An 18,822-nucleotide genomic window follows, 5' to 3' on the forward strand; every position below is an offset into this window, starting at 1 on the left:
GTGCATAAAGCCATGGGCGGGAATCCAAGGGAACAAACAACAGCAAGTGATCACAGATAGACGAGAGGAGAGACAGAAACTGAAGCAGAGAGAAAGAAAAGATGAAACCTGGTGACATCAACCAGGAAGAAGCAAGTAAACGTGCACATTTAAGGAAGCTAGAGTCATGAGATAAAGTGTTTTTCTTTTGTTAATCATGTGATGTAGAAAAATAGATCACATGGTTGGTATTTTTAATGATTTAAAGCCTTGCCGTAATGGTCTATTTGATTCACCTTTTATTGTTTTTTTAATTTGTTTTTTATTTTAACTTGCTAGATACGGGACAGACTTGAATGAGGAAAAGAAAAGGGAGAAAGGAAGAGAGGGGGAAAGACAGCGGAGAAGAGGGACGGGGATAAAGGGCAAAGAAACAAGAAACAACTAAATAAGCAGACAAAAAAATAAAAAGAAAGTTTGAGCTTGCTCTATCCTCACTCTCTATTTGACTAATTATTTAGCATGCTGGCTTTATACGTTTGTGTGTGTGTGTGTGTGTGTGTGTGTGTGAGAGTGATATGAGTATTCTGAGTGAATTTTAGGACCATGCTGTTAACACATATTTATGCTAATAACTGATCTTTTAGTAAAGCTTCTGTACAGTTATGGTTACAGGTGATCTTCTCAGCCCAGAAACACTCAGCCTCCAGGGTTAATACAGCCTCGAGATTCATCTAAACACTATATAAATGATGACAGAATTTTATCAGAAACATGTTTAATCATTAAAACATTTTTTTTATTTTAAGCAGTGTTTTACAACATGCACAAAAATGTAAATAAATAACAACCAATGACAAAAAAATTAAATAAAAGTCAAATATTTGGAAATTTGCTCATTGTTAGATTACTTAGAAGTGATGACTCATGTGGGAAAACGTAACTTTTCGTGTGACTTACTGTCACGTGATCTATAACCACCTTCTTGTTGATCTACACACAGCGAACATTCCTCCTTCAGAAACTTGTCTCGACATGTTCGGAAAGCTGTTTGAACTGTTATTGTTTGCATCTGTTTCTCATGAAAGAGGGTGTTCACACTACATACCTGAATCAACTTGTTTACCAGATCAGAATATTTGTGATAAAAATAGCTTTTACAAGCGCAAACAGAAACCCCCGGCTTATTGTGACTTTATTTTTAGCTGCTTACTTATTTACAAGAAGTCACAACATTTAATTCGGCACAAATCTTATACCCGATTCCCTTCTTGATGCAACCTTTCCAGGGACTTGTGTCTCATCCCAGTATTGAACTAGTGATCCTTCATGTCTTACACAAACATTATGGAGCTATTGAACCCTGCTTATTTCTCCCCATCACTAAAAAATGCATTCAAAACAGTTTTAAATCATTTGATGGACATTATGTTTTAAACACATCAGGGAGGAGTGGAAATTTTCTTAATTTCAAAACTTTCCCTGCTGCTGATACATGCAGCTGTGTAGAACACACACGCTGCTGATCAAGTGCAGATATCTCGTCATACACGAAGTACACACTGGTACAGAATGAATTGCCAAATGTTGCAGCACATTAGAAGACATGGACACAACAGCATCCTCATAGATGAGTACTCACATCATTATTGTCATTGACCAGAAAGTACCACTGAGATCAAGATTACCTGATCAAAGCAGAACCCACACAAAGTTAATAAAAGTCATAAAGAAAGGAAATGCAACAAATACAACAAAAAATATAACAGCAATAAAATATAACAGGTTTACAGCATAATATACAAAAACATGTGACCCCAAGTACACCACCCACAGATCTTCTTTACTGCATTGCTTGTGATGCACGTAAAGTCTCCATAAATCAGAGTCTCTCTGTAACTGATTCCATATCCAACGTACATAGTAAGAAAATGCTGTTTTTGACAGATTTACTGTAGGTCCCTCATTCAGAGTGGCTGATTAACTTTAACTATTGGCAGTAGTGCGCAGAAGGGTACAAAGGTGAACTGGAAGTTTACCTGGTGTCACTTTATTGAGAAAAATATCCCAAATCTGTTTTCTGTGAGTGGTCAGTGATGGCCAACCCACCAAATCATAAAGAATTCAATGGTGTGTCAGAGTCTTTGTCTTTTTAAACCTAGCATGCAACGCTGAATCAAGCCGCAACATACAAATAGTCACACAATCAATCCATTGTCATATAGTAAAAATTCACTAGCTGGGACCACATCTATGAAACTATGAACTGGTGCTGCGGTTTGGGGAAGGCCTCGAAGGGGACTGGAAGCGACTCCCGGGTCAGGCAGATCCCCATGTACTAGCAAGAAGTGAATGACGGCTGGAAGGGGCGTGAATGAGGTCCCGCTCCTGAAATTCAGATGATATCTCCACGTAAAGCAAGATTTAAGATTCCAAACAAGATTTTGTTAGAGAAAAAGAAACTTGTCATCTGTCCAGATATATATAAGATATAACAATATGTTTACAGTAATATAATTTCCACAGTACTGAAATAAAATGTGTTCCTGAAACCAACTAATTTTATTTGCTACACACATGAATCTAAACCTCCTACAAACACAAAGACAAAAACAGCAGCTGTAACTGTACTGTTATAGCTTAAATGTGTTTAATGAAAAGTAACATGTCCCCTTAATGTGCAAACATAAAAACAGTTTTTATGTATATGTTCCCTTTTTCACCAAATAATTAAAGAGATTTTTCACAAAGATGCTGGACACCAAATTCAGGATGTGTTTGATTATCTACAGCTGATGTGTATCTGCTGGTGTTTAGCATCTTTCTTTCTGTCTGTGTCACATCATCTGCCTTTCCTGATGCTTAAAGACATCTCACCTTCCCTTACATTGTTTCAAATGCTTGAACATAGATATGAAGCTTTCATTTTGATTTTTGTTATAATAAACATAAACAGATATAAGAGCTGCAGAAGCTAAAATCACCCCCAAAACTGACAGACCAACAATCAGCCCAGCAGATCCATCCTCTGTGTCTCCTCCTGGCTGACCTGCAGGTGAGAAACAGGTGTGAGGTGTCAGCTGTCAGGTAGGTGATGAGTGAAGAACAGAACAGAATCCATTTCCTCTTCAAACTGCTGTCAGACATTATCTACTGCACTCTGATCACATCACTCAGACCAGCTGCTTTCTACAAAGTCTCATCAACAACATCTTTACAAACAAACATCAACAACCAGGAAGCAGCTTCACCTCTGATCACACACACACTCAACTCTACTCACTCACCTGGAGGATCAACACTCAAGTTTATGCTGCTGATGAGGTTCAAAGTTGCTATTTCTTCGTTTGTTTTTCTCTGGGCAACTCGACACTCGTATGTTCCACTATCAGCAGTTGTCACATCCTTCAGAATCAAAGACACGTCTCCATCCTTCATCTGTCTGTCCTGCAGATCCACCCGATTCTTAAAAGATGGATGCTGGTTGGCAGGATCAAAACCCTTGTTGCGGTAAAAAAAAACATATTCGTTCTTCAGATCAGTTCTAGTCCACTCTACAGCTGTGATGGTTATGTCGTCATTTGGAGCTCGACATGGCAGTGTCACGCTGTGTCCAGACTCAGCTGTGATGTGTTTTTGGTCTGAAACTGGAAACAACACAGAGCAGAGAGGTTAAAGGGACGAAAGTACAACTGTTCACCTGTACAGCATCCCATCAGTGTGACTACTAAGCTCTGCTGAACTGCAACATGAGGAATTTAAATTCGGTGGATATGTAAGAATGACTTTTCTAACAAATGATGCGCAAAAAGTTAACTGTGTTTTTATTTCATCATTTTTGTGAGCAAACATATTTTGCTGCCCTTTCTGTAACCATGAGAAAGAAGTAAATGAGGAACAAAAGCTTTGCTGTAAAAATGTTGGTAAGATAACAGCACTGATACTGGTATATGATCAGTACCAGTGTGACAGGACTGATTATCAAGGTTAATGTTTCTTGTTACATCACAAAATAGACATGTCTGTGCAAACAGCGCTCCGCTCACAACCCGTGTGACCACTTTGGTCCTGCTACCTTGCTCTGCTGTGTTTTGTGTTTTGACTGCGCAGACAAACTCCACCCACTGAGGTGGTGACAGAGAGAACTATGAGATGTCCGTGATAACTGTGAATGAAAATACTGACAATACTGCAGAGTTTGTAGGAGAGAAACTGTGGCAACAGTCTAATTTATACAAACACATGAAAAAGAGCAGAAGAAAACCGAAGAATAAATCTGAAGAGAAATCCTACAAACTCCTTCACGTTTGTGTTTTTCTTTCTTCTGACCAGATGCAACTTTCTGCACTTTTTCTTCAATGTCCATATACTTTAACACGGTGACTATTTTTTTCCTCAAAATGAATAATAATAATAATAATAAAAATTATAATAATAATAATAATAACAAAAAATTTTCTTGCTGTGGCCGTCCTTGGTGGACGTGGTTCATCAAATCAATACGGTAACGTAACCATCAGAAACTGAAGCACAGCGGGTGATTTTACGAATAAAACTCTTAAAAAAAACAGCGGATGTGTGCGCGTGTGTGAAGAAAAGGTTTAAACTTGCTTCATGAGCTCCAAGAGCACCAATGTGTAAGACTACGAAGTTCAGCCGAATTTTAACCACGTCAGTTAAACGTCAGCATGCTCTTTTATTTAAACATTCAAACCTAGTCGAGAGGTTATGCTCTCCTCCTCTATATCACAGAGCGAAAAACTGCTTGTTTTAATTAATCAGATAAACCTCACCTGAAGAGACCAGCAGGAAGAAGACAAACAGTAAATTGCGCCAAAGTGGCGCTGATCCTCCAGCAGACATTCACCGCACCGAGTATTTGGGCTGTTCCACAACTACTGCTCTTAATGTCCGACAGTGCATTTCCAAAGAGTTTGATCTGTGAAACCTTACACGATCATCTAAATTCTAAGCTTTTATCATTTTTGTTTGGGTTGAACTAAAAGTCACAGATGCCTATCTTTACCCTTACAGCTTGATTGCTGCGATCCCTGACGCACTCTGACGCACGCTTTCATCTCCGAGAAAGAGATGCACACAAACAACATACCACTGACCAGTCATAACAAAGTTATTAAACACGTTTCTTGGAGGGGGTGGGGAGGGGGGTATTAGCACGTCATATAAGCCAGAACAGGCGGTAAAACATTTTTGTTTTAAGAAAAGGAATCATGGTGGGTCAGTCATATTGTATCGTTAATATTATTATTGTTATTATTATACCTCCGACAATAGAGCTGAAATGTCATATCTCGGTAATGCGCAGAGACTGAGCAACTTTTGCTTGAGTTATATCTGGATTGTCTGCAGGCACGTGCGGGGGGGGGGGGGGGGGGGGGGGCTTGAGCACCCGACCCTTTCCTGATGGTGCCCAAAGTGCCCTTCTGTTGAGGCAACTTTGTTTTAACTTTTTATTTTTTTAAAAATGTATGTGTGCGAGTCCTGTCTGTGCCCCTCAACAATACCATTTAACAATTAATCACATTTTTACTAAATAAAAGGATCTGGCTTGCTTCAGTCACATGATCGCCATTAACCAATGATCGCCCTTGACGGCAGAACGCGCTGGTTACGATCCGGGAACGAGTTCACAAAGAGCACGCGCATTTTTTGCGGTCTGGGGCTGTAGGAGAAACACAAGTTAACTCAGAGACGCAGACTGATGCGACAAAACCAGTAAGTAAGTGTACTTACTGGTTAGGAGTATTAGCTTATTATGGACACATTGGTAAGTTGTCTTGTGGCAACTGGCGAGTTGAAACAAACGAGCCTGCTGTGTGTGCAACAGCGCGACAAACATTACCTGTCCTTTTATTAACTGCACACATCATATTATTATCAAATAAAACATGTTTTTATTTAGAGACACTTTTGATTAAATTTGCAACTTGGAGTCGTGTGACAGATATCACATCTCTTTTTTTTCTTCAATCACACAGAAAAAGTGAGGGGCAGAAACTCTGATCATCTTAGAGAACTGAAATAATTTTAAAAAGAGGACAAGCTGTTAAAGGAGTCCTCCTACCTCCATGGTCTCTATATTCCAGCTGTGGCCACACCTGCTTTAACCTGTGCATCCTCCATCAGCTCTTCCCACAGTCTCCCCCTTTCATCCATCCTCCAGATACATTTTAGGAACTGGAGGATATTTCAGCATGGAACAGTGAGACTGAATTCTGTGTCACAGACAGGACGATGGAGGAGATGAGGTCTCAAAAGCTTAGGTCTCAGGTGGAAATGTCTGGTTGATCTCCTGTAGCATTTAAGGTCAAAGGTCACATTAAAACTGTCAGGCACTGCTAAAACTAATGCTCTACTGCTACCACCTGCTGGCTGTTATCATGCAGTGACTGATGCCTCTATCCATTTACACTTACCGGCCACTTTATTAGGTATACACGTCACATAGTCTCTGTAGATTTGTCCATAAGGGGGCTCACCTGCTCCACCACATACTGGTCTGTTGGACTGATATCTGGTCCAGTCATCTAATTTCAGATGATTTGAGCTTTAAGGCATGGTGTATCATCTTGCTGGAAATGGCTCACACAAGATGGCTGACTACACTGATGGACACTGTAGTCATGAAGGGATAGACATGGTCATTAACAATACTCAGATATGCTGCAGTGTTTAAATGACCCTCAGGTGGTACTAAGTGGCTCAAAGTGCGGCAGTAAAAATGTCCCCACACCATTACACCACCACCAGCCTTAAGAAGAATGGATTCATACTTTGGTGTTGTTTACACCATATTCCGATCCTTCCATTGGAATGTTGCATATTCCAATTTTGTGAAGTTTTGATGAACTCATAGTTTTAAGCCTTTTAGTCAGAAAGGAATTTTCTAATACTGGACTGAGCATACTGGACTGCTTGGGTTACAGTGTAACTGAAAGCTGCTATACAAACTGCTACTAAAAAAAACTATGACACTGTGTTTTTATGCATATTTTCTGAAACTATTTTATAAATGACATCCCTACATAGTTAAAAATGGTAGCTACCTACCAGTGTATTTGTAAAGAAAGGGCAAACCCTCAATCAGATGAAGAGGGCGGGCTTTGCTATATATCACTGACAAAAAGAAAAGCTCAAATGAGTGAGAAGGACGATGAAGGAAACATCTGTGCTGTGTCTGCTCTGTAAGTAGAATCTCTGTGTTTGTTTGCATTCTTGTACTTTGACTGTCTGCTCTCCTGATAACTGATGATGGAGGAGAAGACATGAAAAACAAATCAGGCTGAATTCAAGGTAAAAACAGCAGGCAGTGAAAATCTCAAATCATTCAACTCATTACATGAACACAGCTGGACGGTGGACATGTGACTTTATTGTGTTAATTAAAAGTATCCATGTATGTATTTATGAGTTTGTATATACTCACAATAGAGCCAAACTTTATTGAAGCATGTTGCATCAATGCGAGTTTGTGCGTTTTTCAGCTGTTTGTGTGGAGTTGTTCTTCATGTTCACCTCAAATCCACCTGAGTGTCAATTTTCTCTTTAGTTCTGATCTCACTGCTGAGCTGCACAACAAGCCAAGGTCAGTAACCTTCTCCTGTCACAGTTGTAACAGTTTGAGCAATTAAAAGATTTTATTTTATTTTATTTTATTTTTTTTTTCATTGTAACCCTCACAGCTCGTCTGACTGTGAGTCCCAGCAGCTCTCAGGTCTTTAAAGGAGCCTTTGTGTCTCTGAGCTGTGAGGAGGACGACAGCTCTGCTGGATGGACTCTGAGGAGAAACACAAGTAAACGACAGAGGACTCAGTGTGGAGATGGAAAATCAGAGGGTTCTTCCTGTAACATCAGCTTCATCATCCCACTCGACACTGGAGTTTACTGGTGTGAGTCCAGAGAGGGTCCCATCAGTAACATGGTTAACCTGACAGTCACTGGTAAGCTGAGTGTGTGGAGTTAGTGTTGATGAAGCTGTGTGTAAATGGATGAAATGCTGTAGTTTGTCTCTGTGTTGAGGTGGATCAGTGATCCTGCAGAGTCCTGTCCTCCCTGTGATGGAGGGAGATGACGTCACTCTGCTCTGTAAAACAAAGACCACTCCCTCCAACCTCCCAGCTGCTTTCTATAAAGATGGCTCCCTCATCAGGAAGCAGCCTACAGGTCACATGACCATCCAGCATGTTTCCAGGTCTGATGAAGGCCTCTACAAGTGTGACATCAGCGGTCATGGAGAGTCTCCATCCAGCTGGATCACTGTCACAGGTGACACACTCACCTGTCTGTGTTTCTGCAGGTTTCAACATTCACTATGTGACGACAACTTAATGACTGTGTTTGATTTATTTTAGAGAAACACACCACCACACCTCCACCTACATCCACACCTCCACCTACGTCAGGATCGATCCCAACATCCTCATCTGCTTATGGCTCCTCTCCTGTTCTGGCTGTAGTGGTACTTGCTGGATTAGTCTGTTTTGTGGTTTTGCTGGTGTTTCTGGTTCTGCTGGTGATACGATGTGTTCGTTGGAAACCTGAAGGTGAGACTCAAACATCTGGATTTTGCATGTATGCCTTTATTTTGCAGAATAATCTAAAAATTTCTACCAGTCATTATATACTTTTGTATTTACATTTTGTGCAGATGTTGTCATTTCTATGTTTGTGTTATTTTTACGGATAATAGTTACAGAGATGTAGTTTCAGACCGATTAAAGCTTATATAAAGTGTCAAACTGTCAACTGTCATGTAATTTTTATAAAATGGGAATATTTTGGGACATCCATCCATCCATCCATCCATCCATTCATTCACTCACTTCCGCTTATCCCTTTCAGGGTCGCGGGGGGCACTGGAGTCTATCCCAGCTGTCTTAGGGCGAGAGGCGGGGTACACCCTGGACAGGCCGCCAGTCTGTCACAGGGCTAACACACAGGGACAGACAATCATGTGCGCTCACATTCACTCACGGATTCACACCTTTGGGCAATTAGATTTTTCAATTACCCAAGCACCGTGGTTAGCACTGTTGCCTCACATCAAGAAGGTCTTGAGTTTAATTCCACCATTAGGCTGGGGTCTTTCTGTGTGGAGTTGCAGGTTCCCCCTGGACGGTCCAGCTTCCTCCCACAGTCCAAAGACATACACTTAGTGGGTTAGGTATTTTGGGGCAATTTAGGGAAATATTGTGAGGAATTTTAGAACTATACAGTATAATCTGTAGTTGTTTGGAAAGCAAGTACTTAAAAATGAGTTGAGCTGGACATATTATGAGAGAATAAGAATTCTGGATAGAAATCTATTGGAGCTTTGGTCAGATATATTACCTGCACTGATGTCCTCTGTATGCCTTTTGATATGCAGAGAATGACCCAGCTGTAATCTACTCGGGAACGAGATCTGAAGATGTCAGTTATGGACAAATCATCATCAAAGATAAGAGCAAAAACTTGCAGATAAGAGGTACACCTGGTCTTCTTTCCTTTTTGTCATGGTTCAGTTCTAGAGCCAGAGCTGTGAACCTTTGTCTTGCAGTTAATTAATGCAGGAACTGTTGCTCACCTAATTTAACTAACTGCTTAGTAAACTTTCATTAATTGTGATTCTACTGAGTCTTCTGTTCCTAGCACTACACTCTTCTATATTGCATCCACTTATCCACTTCAGGGTTGTTGGGCGTTCAGTTGGTTCAGTTTTAGTTCTATAGCACCAAACCACAACAACAGCCATCTCAAGTCCCTTTAAACTGTAATGTAAACATTGCACAATAATACAGAGAAAACCTCAACAATTAAACAAACTTCTTTGAGCAAGCTCTTGGTGGCAGTGTGAAGGGAAAAACCCTTTCAATAGCAAGAACTCTCCAGCAGAACCAGGCTCAGGGAGGAGCAGCCATCTGCTGCAACCAGTTTGGAGACACTTCTCTGGTGTTGTACTTTGAATCTGTTTGAGCCACACTTCTATTTTGAGGATTACATCGTTTGATCACTGACACCAATTTTGACTTTCCACACCTGCTCAAGTCTTTCCTAAAGGTGTACTTTCCATTTTTCATTTCTCTATTTTCTTGTGCTCCTTCTTCCTGATGTTGCTGTCTGCTGGGGTTGCCACATCTATCACAACTGCAGTCTTCTGCTCCTTGTCAACCACCACATAAAGCTTGATGTCATCTATGTACTGAACAGGAGATCCAATCCCAAGTCTACATTTTCATCTGCTCATATTGATGAGCTGGTCCAGAGGGTTGAGGTCCATTCAGAACAGCAGTAGGGATAGTGCATCACTTTGGTATATTCCAGACTTGACGTTGACTTGTGTGATTGCGCAACACAAGCTTTTAGCTTGATGAGTTTGTTGATGTCTTGAGATGTGTGTAAGGAGGAAAAGACCTTTAATACAATGACTCATTTTCAAAGTTCTGCATGTAAAACCACAGCAGCTACTTCCTGTTTTTGACTCCAGCTTACTGTAGTTTTAAACTGATAAAAACTCTCACCATGGCCTGTCCTCGTTGTAGAACGTTTTTACTTTGCACTCTGTGCAGAAGTGTGTCAGCCTGCATGGAAATATGATGGCATCTTTGTGGTCGTTCAATTATCTTTTTCACGGATATACCCTCGACTCTTTTTGGTTTCGGGGGTGGGGGAGATGCAGTGTCACCTCAGAGGTAAAAACTAATAAAAGAAATCTGAAACTGTTCATAAAAGCCATTAAACAACATTATCATTATGCTGCATAAAACAATATTTAATTACCATTAGTGTTAAAATATAAATTACTGTTATACAGTTGAGCTGGATCACTTTCTGCATAATAAAAATATTGCAATTGCTGTAGGCACAAGTCTACTCAGAGATGAGGATAGTAGACATCAATTGTTATATCATCATCAATGGCAAGGAAAAATAACCTAAGTGGTACATCAGCTTTAGTCTCCAACAAGAGGTTTTGTGCTTGATGGTTAAAGAAAGTGAATCCTCAAAATTATGATTATCAAGTGAATTATTTTGGGAAACCATGATAGAAACTAATTCCCACAAAATATAGTGCACTATATTGCATTGCATGCACTATATTGCCAAAAGGATTCAGTCACCCATCCAAATCACTTGGGCCATGGGTCAGGCTCGAACCCAAGCCAGCTGCTCTCAGCCATGCACCATGTGGTGATCTGGAAAGCATAGTGAGCTAAACCGAGCCTCACACTCATCTGTCTGTTAACTTCACACACAAGTGTGGGTTTGACAGTTGCTATGAGAACGGTACTTCCCTGACTGCATTGTGCCAAGTGTAAAGTTTGATAGAGGGGGGATTATGAGGGGGGTTGTTTTTTAGGAGTTGGGCTTGCCCCTTTAGTTCTAGTGAAAGAAACTCCCAATGCTTCAGCATCCTGAGACATTTTGGACAATTGCATGCTCCCAAAATCGTGGGAGCAGTTTGGGTATGGCCCCTTCTTGTTCCATCATGACTCCATACAATGTGCAAAGTAAGGTCAACATAGATATGGATGAGTGAGATTGGTGTGGAAGAACTTGACTGGCCTGTGCTGAGTCCTGACCTCAACACAATGTTATACCTTTGGGAATACTGCGAGCCAGGCCTTCGCTTCCAACATCAGTGCCTGATGTCAGAAATGCACTTCTGGAAGAATGGTAAAAATTCCAATGAAAGCACTCCTAAGCCCTGCCGGAAACCTTCCTAGAGGATGTAAAGCTGTTATAACTTTAAAGGGTGACCAAACATCATATTAAATCCTATGGATTAAGAATGCTGTTCAAGTTCACATATGTGTAAATGCAGATAAGCGAATCAAAATTAGCCCCACATGTGTCTGCTGTCTGATTTTGGTACAAACACATGTTTTTAGCTGGATGAACAGAGAAAATCTGAACAGACCAAACATTCTTCACTGTGTGTTCTCAGCCTCTCAAACCTGTTCTTTAATACAGACTCATTTTCAAACATCGGCATGTAACCACAGCAGCTATTTCCTGTTGTTGACTCCAGTTTACTGTACTCTGAAACTGATAAGAGTTTTTACCACAGTATGGCCTAGTTTTGAAACATGTTTTCATTGTGCTCTGTGCAGAGACCTTTTGGAAGTCAGAGGGGCTTCAGAATTTTTGGTTACTGTGTGGTTCATGTAGAGTTGAAATACTTCAGAAGTTTTATAGCAGACAGCTAGAATATGTAAATACAAGGTAACAAACAGTAGCGGTTTTAGATACGGGTGACATGGGCGGTTGCCGGGGGCGGCATCACGGGCATCGGCAACAAAAAAAATGCTCGTACTCATGCTGCCCCGACGTCAGCCAGCGCATATTGGGAATGGCATAGGCACCGATCGGTTTTCTATCGCCCATTTGCTGGGAGTAAGGGCGCCCTCCGTTTGCGAGGTGCGCCTGCTGCTTGCGGCACAGGGAGGAGAGGGCGGGACGGCGGGAGATTCCCTGAACGGCTGGAGCAGCATCTAATAATCAGCTCGCAAAATAAAACAAAATAAAAACAAACTAACAAACACGTAAACATCAGACATTATAATACAGACTTATAATTTGCACCGATGTTTTTTCGAAATTCTATATACGAAAAGTGAGCGCGAGAGCCCTCGGTGCGCTGCTGAAGTCAAAGTAAACTTTATTGTCATCTCCGCTAAATACAGTCCAGTATATAGAGACGAGGCTCCAGTTAAGTGCAAGTAAACAAATAATAAATATAAGAAGAGTAAGAAAATAAATATACACTTTAGGACTCGGGGTAAAGGATCAATAACAATTTAAAATTTACAGTTTGATGATTTAAAGTCTCACACACAACCTGTCGAAAGGGGAGGGGGGGGGGGGGCTGCTGCTTCCAAGTAGAGCACATTTCATTTATAATGTTGTAAATCCAAGCCCATTATTTATTCATGATTTGAATCCTGGGTTGTGCGAAATCCCAGAAATGCACCCTAGACAAAGTGAATCTGTGAACTAAGGTGTAGGTGTGTTAGATCATGTTGTGGTGATCCTTGGGTTAAGGGATTTGTGTTCATACTGGAGTGAAAAATTAAAACCAATGGAAGATGGACAAGAAAAGTTCAAAGCCATCAGGTCCTCAGTTTAGAAAAAAGAGAAAAGAAGAGGAAGAGAAACGAGCAAAAGATACAGCAGATGTGTGATTGGATAATGGCAGGTCATCCTGGAACAACCAGAATCAGAATACTTTATTAATCCCTAAGGAAATTATGTGAGTTACAGTTGCTCCAAGAAGAAATGGTAAAAATGGCAACAGTAACAGACTAAACTCCAAACAATACATTATGTTACAGATTTTAATATTAATTAGTCATTGTCAATTGTTGATTTGTCCTGTTGTCATTGTATGACGAATTATGATGGCTGTTTGGTAGCTGTTTGCATACAATGCATACACTCTCCCTCTCTTCATATGTGTGCCTGTGTACAACAGTTTTATGTTAATGTTCAGTCCTTAATATGCTTTGTCTGTGTGTGTGTGTGTGTGGGGGGGGGGGGGGGGGGGAGGGGGGAGAGGGAGTGTCCGCTCAGGGCACCAAACAGGCTAGGACCGCCACTGGTAACAAAAATAGCTTTTTTGGTATTTAGTGATCAAATAATAGATTTATGTAAATAGTCTGTATACCACAGAGAGGTGCATGCACTTAGGTCAGGGTATTTTACATGCCCATAAGCCAAATGCAAACCTCATCTGCCTTCCCTAGGTATTTTAAAGTAGTCATTCATTTGTTTGAACATTAAATGCTAATAAATCAAGCCCGCTAATCAGTCAAACCCTTATATGTATTAACATACAATAGGATAATATTATGACAGCTGTTGAGTGAAATAACTCACTATGACACATCATGGAAACAGTTATTAGATGGGATATATTAAGGAGCAAGTGAACATTTTCTCCTCAAAGCTGATGTGTTAGAACAGAAAAAAGTGGCCAAGTGTAAAACTTTGAGGGAGTTGTACAAAGGCCACATTGTGATTGCTAAATGACTGGATCTCACAAAACTAAAGTTATTGTCAGGTGCTCAAGGTCTGCAGTGGTCTGTATCACATCTGGTCCAAGGAAGGAAAATAGTGAACCAGTGACAGGGTCGTGGGTGGTCAAGGCTCACTGATGCATGTAGGGAGCAAAGTGTGGCTTCTGTTGTCCAATCCAAAACATAAGCTACTCTACCTCAAAGTGCCAAACAATCTAATGCTGCCTTTGGTGTAAAGGTGTCAAAATATAGAGAGCATCACAGTTTGTTTTGTACCCGGCAGTGCAATGGGCATATGACCCTCAGACGTGCCAATGGAAGAAGAAGGGCTGGTGCTACGTTCCCCTAAAGGGTCCAGGGGATGAAGGAAAGCAACAAAAGGTCTCCAGGTTGAAAATAATAATAAAAATAATGGATTGGATTGATATAGCGCTTTTCAAGGCACCCAAAGCGCTTTACAATGCCACTATTCAGTCACTCTCACACACTGGTGGAGGCAGCTACAGTTGTAGCCACAGCTGCCCTGGGGCAGACTCACAGAAGCGAGGCTGCCATATCGCGCCAACACCAGTAGGCGGTAGTAAAGTGTCTTGCCCAAGGACACAACGACCAGGACAGAGAGGCCAGGAATCGAACCAGCGACCTTCCGGTTACAGATGTGCTTCCCAACCCCCTGAGCCACAGTCGCCCCAAAAAAGGCAGACAGAGAGGCACAATGGTTAGGGTTTTGATAACGTCCCTGTTACTAAATAAACTAAAAGAGATGGACAAGCTGCTATCATCTTTTAAAGAAAGAAAAAAACAAAACCCAGGTGTTGGTCAACAAACTGAAAAGTAAATCACAAAACGCTGAGTCCCACCTTGCAAGTTACGGGGTTTAAAAAATCTGTTGTTAACATCTTGGTGCCAGATAAACCAGCACACATTCAGGGGCCTAGTGGAGTCCATCACTCGACAGGTCAGGACTGTTTTGAGAAGAAAATGTTCAACACAGTGTCAGATTAACTATATGTTGTGCACAGACCCCTGTAATCTCTATGTGTTTTATTAAGCAGAGAGTGATCCAGCTTCAGTCTACTCAGCAGTGAGCATAGAAGACATCATTTGTGGATATCATCAGACTACAGGACAAGAGGTAAAGTTGCCCTTTACTTTAAACTTTGAACAAAGCCAAGCTAGCCGCACGACCTGTTTTATGATGCTAAGCTGAGCTAACTATGTCCTGAGTCCTTATCAAACTTCTCTGCTGTCTTTTAGAAAGACATCAGTTTATTTAGAGCTATATGGGCAGCAGAATGTAGTCAATGATTGACTCAAAGCGATAGATACCAGACAACAAGCCCCAGTTTTGAGATGATACTTAAGGGCACAACTCCGTATGATATTTTTTCTTATTACATAGAAACTGTGTAGTTTATGTCCTATATAATATAATTTTAGGAGTCGTTTTAATTTCATTCTTGATGATGTTATGGAGATACTCATACTCATACTGCAACACTATGCACTCCACACTGTATATAAATGCCACTTGTTTTGCACATATTCAACTCTGTATATTTTTATATATTTTATTTATTATTATTATTTTTTTTTTTTCTACTATTTAATTTGTAAAATGTATACACACACACACACACACACACACACACACACACACACACACACACACACACACACAGGATAATATTTAGTATACACATCCAGAAATGCATACACTATTATATTGTACATATATTTATTAGTTTCAGATGTAGCCATTCTTGTATTTGCTGGTTTGTGTTGTTGTGTTTGCACATCTCTGTTGCTTGTGGGGCTCGCACACAAGAATTTCACTCGCATGTGCTGTGCCAGTGTGCCTGCACATGCGATGTGACAATAAAAGTGATTTGATTTGATTTGATTTGATTTGATTTGACTCCATACTCCACTACTCATTCGGCAAAAAACTATTACTTTCATAATAGTTAGACGCACTTAAAGTACATCGGTGATTTCTAAATGTAATATTTTCCAATCAGTACCAATTTCTAATACATTGATACATACAGAAGATAAACAGATAAACATATCAGAGCTCAAAAAACACAAATTTAATCTTTGTTAAAAATGCAACCAAGTCAATATTACACCCATTTGAAGTCTCAGAATTTAAAGGCAAAATGTTTTTGTTCAGCACAAATTAAGTTAGACTACTACTACTTGGACTCTTGATTATTTTAGGTTCTGTGATTTAGTGTTTGTATTGCTAGTTTCCTTAGTTATTCCTTAGTACTTTAGTTATTTTCTAGTCCTTTGGTTTTGTCACTGTGCCTTCCTTGCGATCCATGTGTTATGTCTAGCGTTCCAGGTTTCTATGTTCATGTATTTCCTGTTTTACTTTGACATTTTGCTCTCCTTGCTATCTCGTTATGTACGATTTGTCTCACCTGTGTTCCCCTCCTGTTTCCATTTTCCTCATTACCCTCTGTGTATATATATATATTGTGTGTTTCCTTTTGTTTCTCATTGGGTTGTCTGTGTTTCCTCCGCCATTACTCCCGATGTAGTTTCAGGTTTCTTGTTTAGCTTTTCCGGATTAGGGTTTTCTTTGTTTATCTCAGTGCCCTATTGCCTTATTTTCGCCTTTTGTTAATACCCACTTCATCTCTGTGTGTCTGTATTTTGGTCCACATTCACCTCACTCCAAACCATCGTCTTTGGCATATATGACAGTTAAAATAATAATCTTCAAATGTAGTCTTAATCTAAGACTCTACAAATTTTGAATTGGAAAATCACTCTTACTGCTAGCTAGTGTACCCCTAGTGCTGGTCCAGAGAACTGTGTGTAGTGACAAATCACTCCTTATAAAATAAGGGACTATTTGAAAGAAAAAAGGTGCATGAAATAAAACTGAGTTTTAACCCTAGACAGATGTTAAGAGGTTAACAAAGCTCCATTCAAACCTCAAATGATGCTGCTTGGTCTGCCTGTATGTCAGGGTGGAGAGAAGAGAGAGAAAGAAAAGCAGAAAGGAACAAATGTTTTGATGTAATTTATTTTAGTTCCAGGTTTAAAATTTGTGAATTTAGTGGACGTCTCAAGAAATAGTTAAACAGTGAAAATTATGATAGCTTAGTGATTTGTAGCTGAGCTGGTTCCCATAAAGTGTGAATCTACACTGTGTGTATCACAGACATATCAATGGAGATTGGAGGTCTTGATTGAGCTTGCAATCATGTTTCCTGTTGTTTGAACTGTGCATGTTTGTGTTCAGACTTTAAACCAGAGCCAGACGTTGTCGAAGCTTCACTGAAGTAGTCCACCAGTCCAACCACTGACATTCCCTACTGGTCTCCCCATCACCTCAAAAAACAATCTTCTTTTTTAATGGAATTTTTAAAAGTCTGTGTAAATTCTCAGTTATGAATATCATAGTAGCCTAAGGAGCTTGAAAACAGACCGCAACTGCTTTATTTAATTTTTTAGTTTTGTTTTTTATGATGTTTCACCTCTCATTCACGAGGATTCTTCAGTTCTAAAACTACAAGATTGAGAGTTTCAGGAATCCCGGGAAGGCAATCTGTCACTGTAGGTCCGCATAGTAGTGGGTCAATGACCACCTCCTAAGGGAAAAGCCCCACCCTCCCACTCCAGTAGGGTAATAAGAACCTGGGATGCTCAATTTTTTTGATGAAGCTGAAACATCTTCAAAAAAACTTAAACTTAAAGTCCACACGCCTTTTATTCAAGCTCCTCTGTTGTTGTTTATATGTATTCAGTAAATTTACTGTTACTTACTGTATATTTTATTCATATGTTATTTATTTCTATTCGATCCTGTTCTTGTTCCCACAGCAGCTATCTGGTAAATAAAACTTTGCTCTTGTTTGTATTTTTCGTGTTGTTGTGTCAGTTTTAATGATTGTGTGTGATGGGAAATTGTCTTGTTCCAGTTTGGTTGTAGCTAACTGATACATGCCTGAGTTTGGTGGAGAAAACAAACAGTAAGCATTGAACTACAGACTAAAAACACCAGCAACACCACTAGAAGATCTTGCATTCATCCTATATCCTCACATTTGTTCTTTTAGAATTTCTATTATATTATGTTAAATAAAAATATTAATTTAGTTTAAATGGGGACAACTAGTGGAGAGAGCAGCATGATGGCCCGGTGGTTAGCACTCACACTAAGAAGGCTTCATAGATACATATAACTGAGCATCAGCATAAAAATTAAACTGTTTGCAGTCATTTACTATAATATTGACTAGGAAGCATGTACAATATATAAAGAAAGAAAAAGTACTGATTCAAATAACTAAAAATTTTTACATTTTTATACTAAAATGTCCCAAAGTCAGGGATAGCAGTTGTGTTGAGCATGCTGGAGCACACCCTAGTGGATACTGGAGGATCTCTATATACACTGGTACTAATTCAAAAACCCTTATTGTGTATTTAAGGGGAGTGTGTAAGGACTTAGAGTTTGTAAAAGAACATATGACAACATATGAATCAGCCCTCTGCTATTACATCAATCTAAGTGGCAAAATTAGGTGACTATGTGCACAAGTTGAGAGATGTCTGGACTTCTTTAAGTTGCTTGAAGACGTTTCACCTCTCATCCGAGAGTCTTGATAACTTGATAACTTGTGTAAGGGAAAATCTCTTCAAATGGACAGCTAACCACATTTTCCAGACATATTCTGGCCACTTAATTCTCATCATGAATTCTTGTCCAGTTGTTCTTTATAAACAGATTCATATATTATAGGAGGAAAGGATTTCTTAGTATCCAACATGATATAAAATCATATAATGATATATGATAAAATTA

At 39.8% G+C, this 18,822-nt stretch overlaps 2 protein-coding genes across 3 annotated transcripts in view; one reads left to right on the forward strand and one right to left on the reverse strand.

Annotated features, from left to right (window-relative positions):
• Positions 1–5,047, reverse strand: part of LOC146713278 (ICOS ligand-like) — a 166,570-nt gene extending 161,523 nt beyond the window's left edge. Inside the window, exons 1-3 of one of the 2 annotated variants that reach the window (XM_085446825.1) lie at positions 4,773–5,043; positions 3,267–3,626; positions 757–3,028 (exon numbers count right to left, since the gene is read on the reverse strand). In XM_085446825.1, coding sequence (XP_085302951.1) covers positions 2,853–3,028; positions 3,267–3,626; positions 4,773–4,842 — 606 coding nt within the window. In that variant the 5' untranslated portion in view covers positions 4,843–5,043 and the 3' untranslated portion in view covers positions 757–2,852. Of the gene's footprint in view, positions 1–756; positions 3,029–3,266; positions 3,627–4,772 lie in introns of those variants that run through there. The other variant, XM_085446836.1, reaches the window with a different exon arrangement.
• Positions 5,048–7,127: 2,080 nt separating this feature from the next.
• LOC146713287 (Fc receptor-like protein 1) lies at positions 7,128–17,300 on the forward strand. The gene is made up of 7 exons (XM_085437808.1): positions 7,128–7,184; positions 7,550–7,585; positions 7,683–7,940; positions 8,020–8,265; positions 8,352–8,543; positions 9,368–9,466; positions 17,257–17,300. Exons 1-7 carry the CDS (start codon positions 7,154–7,156, stop codon positions 17,298–17,300), a joined length of 906 nt encoding a protein of 301 aa, XP_085293934.1. The 5' UTR covers positions 7,128–7,153.
• The last annotated feature ends 1,522 nt before the right edge of the window (positions 17,301–18,822 follow it).

This window comes from Copadichromis virginalis, linkage group LG3, assembly GCF_057382275.1.
Source record: "Copadichromis virginalis isolate Kocher_CV1m ecotype Utaka linkage group LG3, C_Virginalis_male_GT1.1, whole genome shotgun sequence".
In the NCBI taxonomy this organism is placed as follows: domain Eukaryota; kingdom Metazoa; phylum Chordata; class Actinopteri; order Cichliformes; family Cichlidae; genus Copadichromis; species Copadichromis virginalis.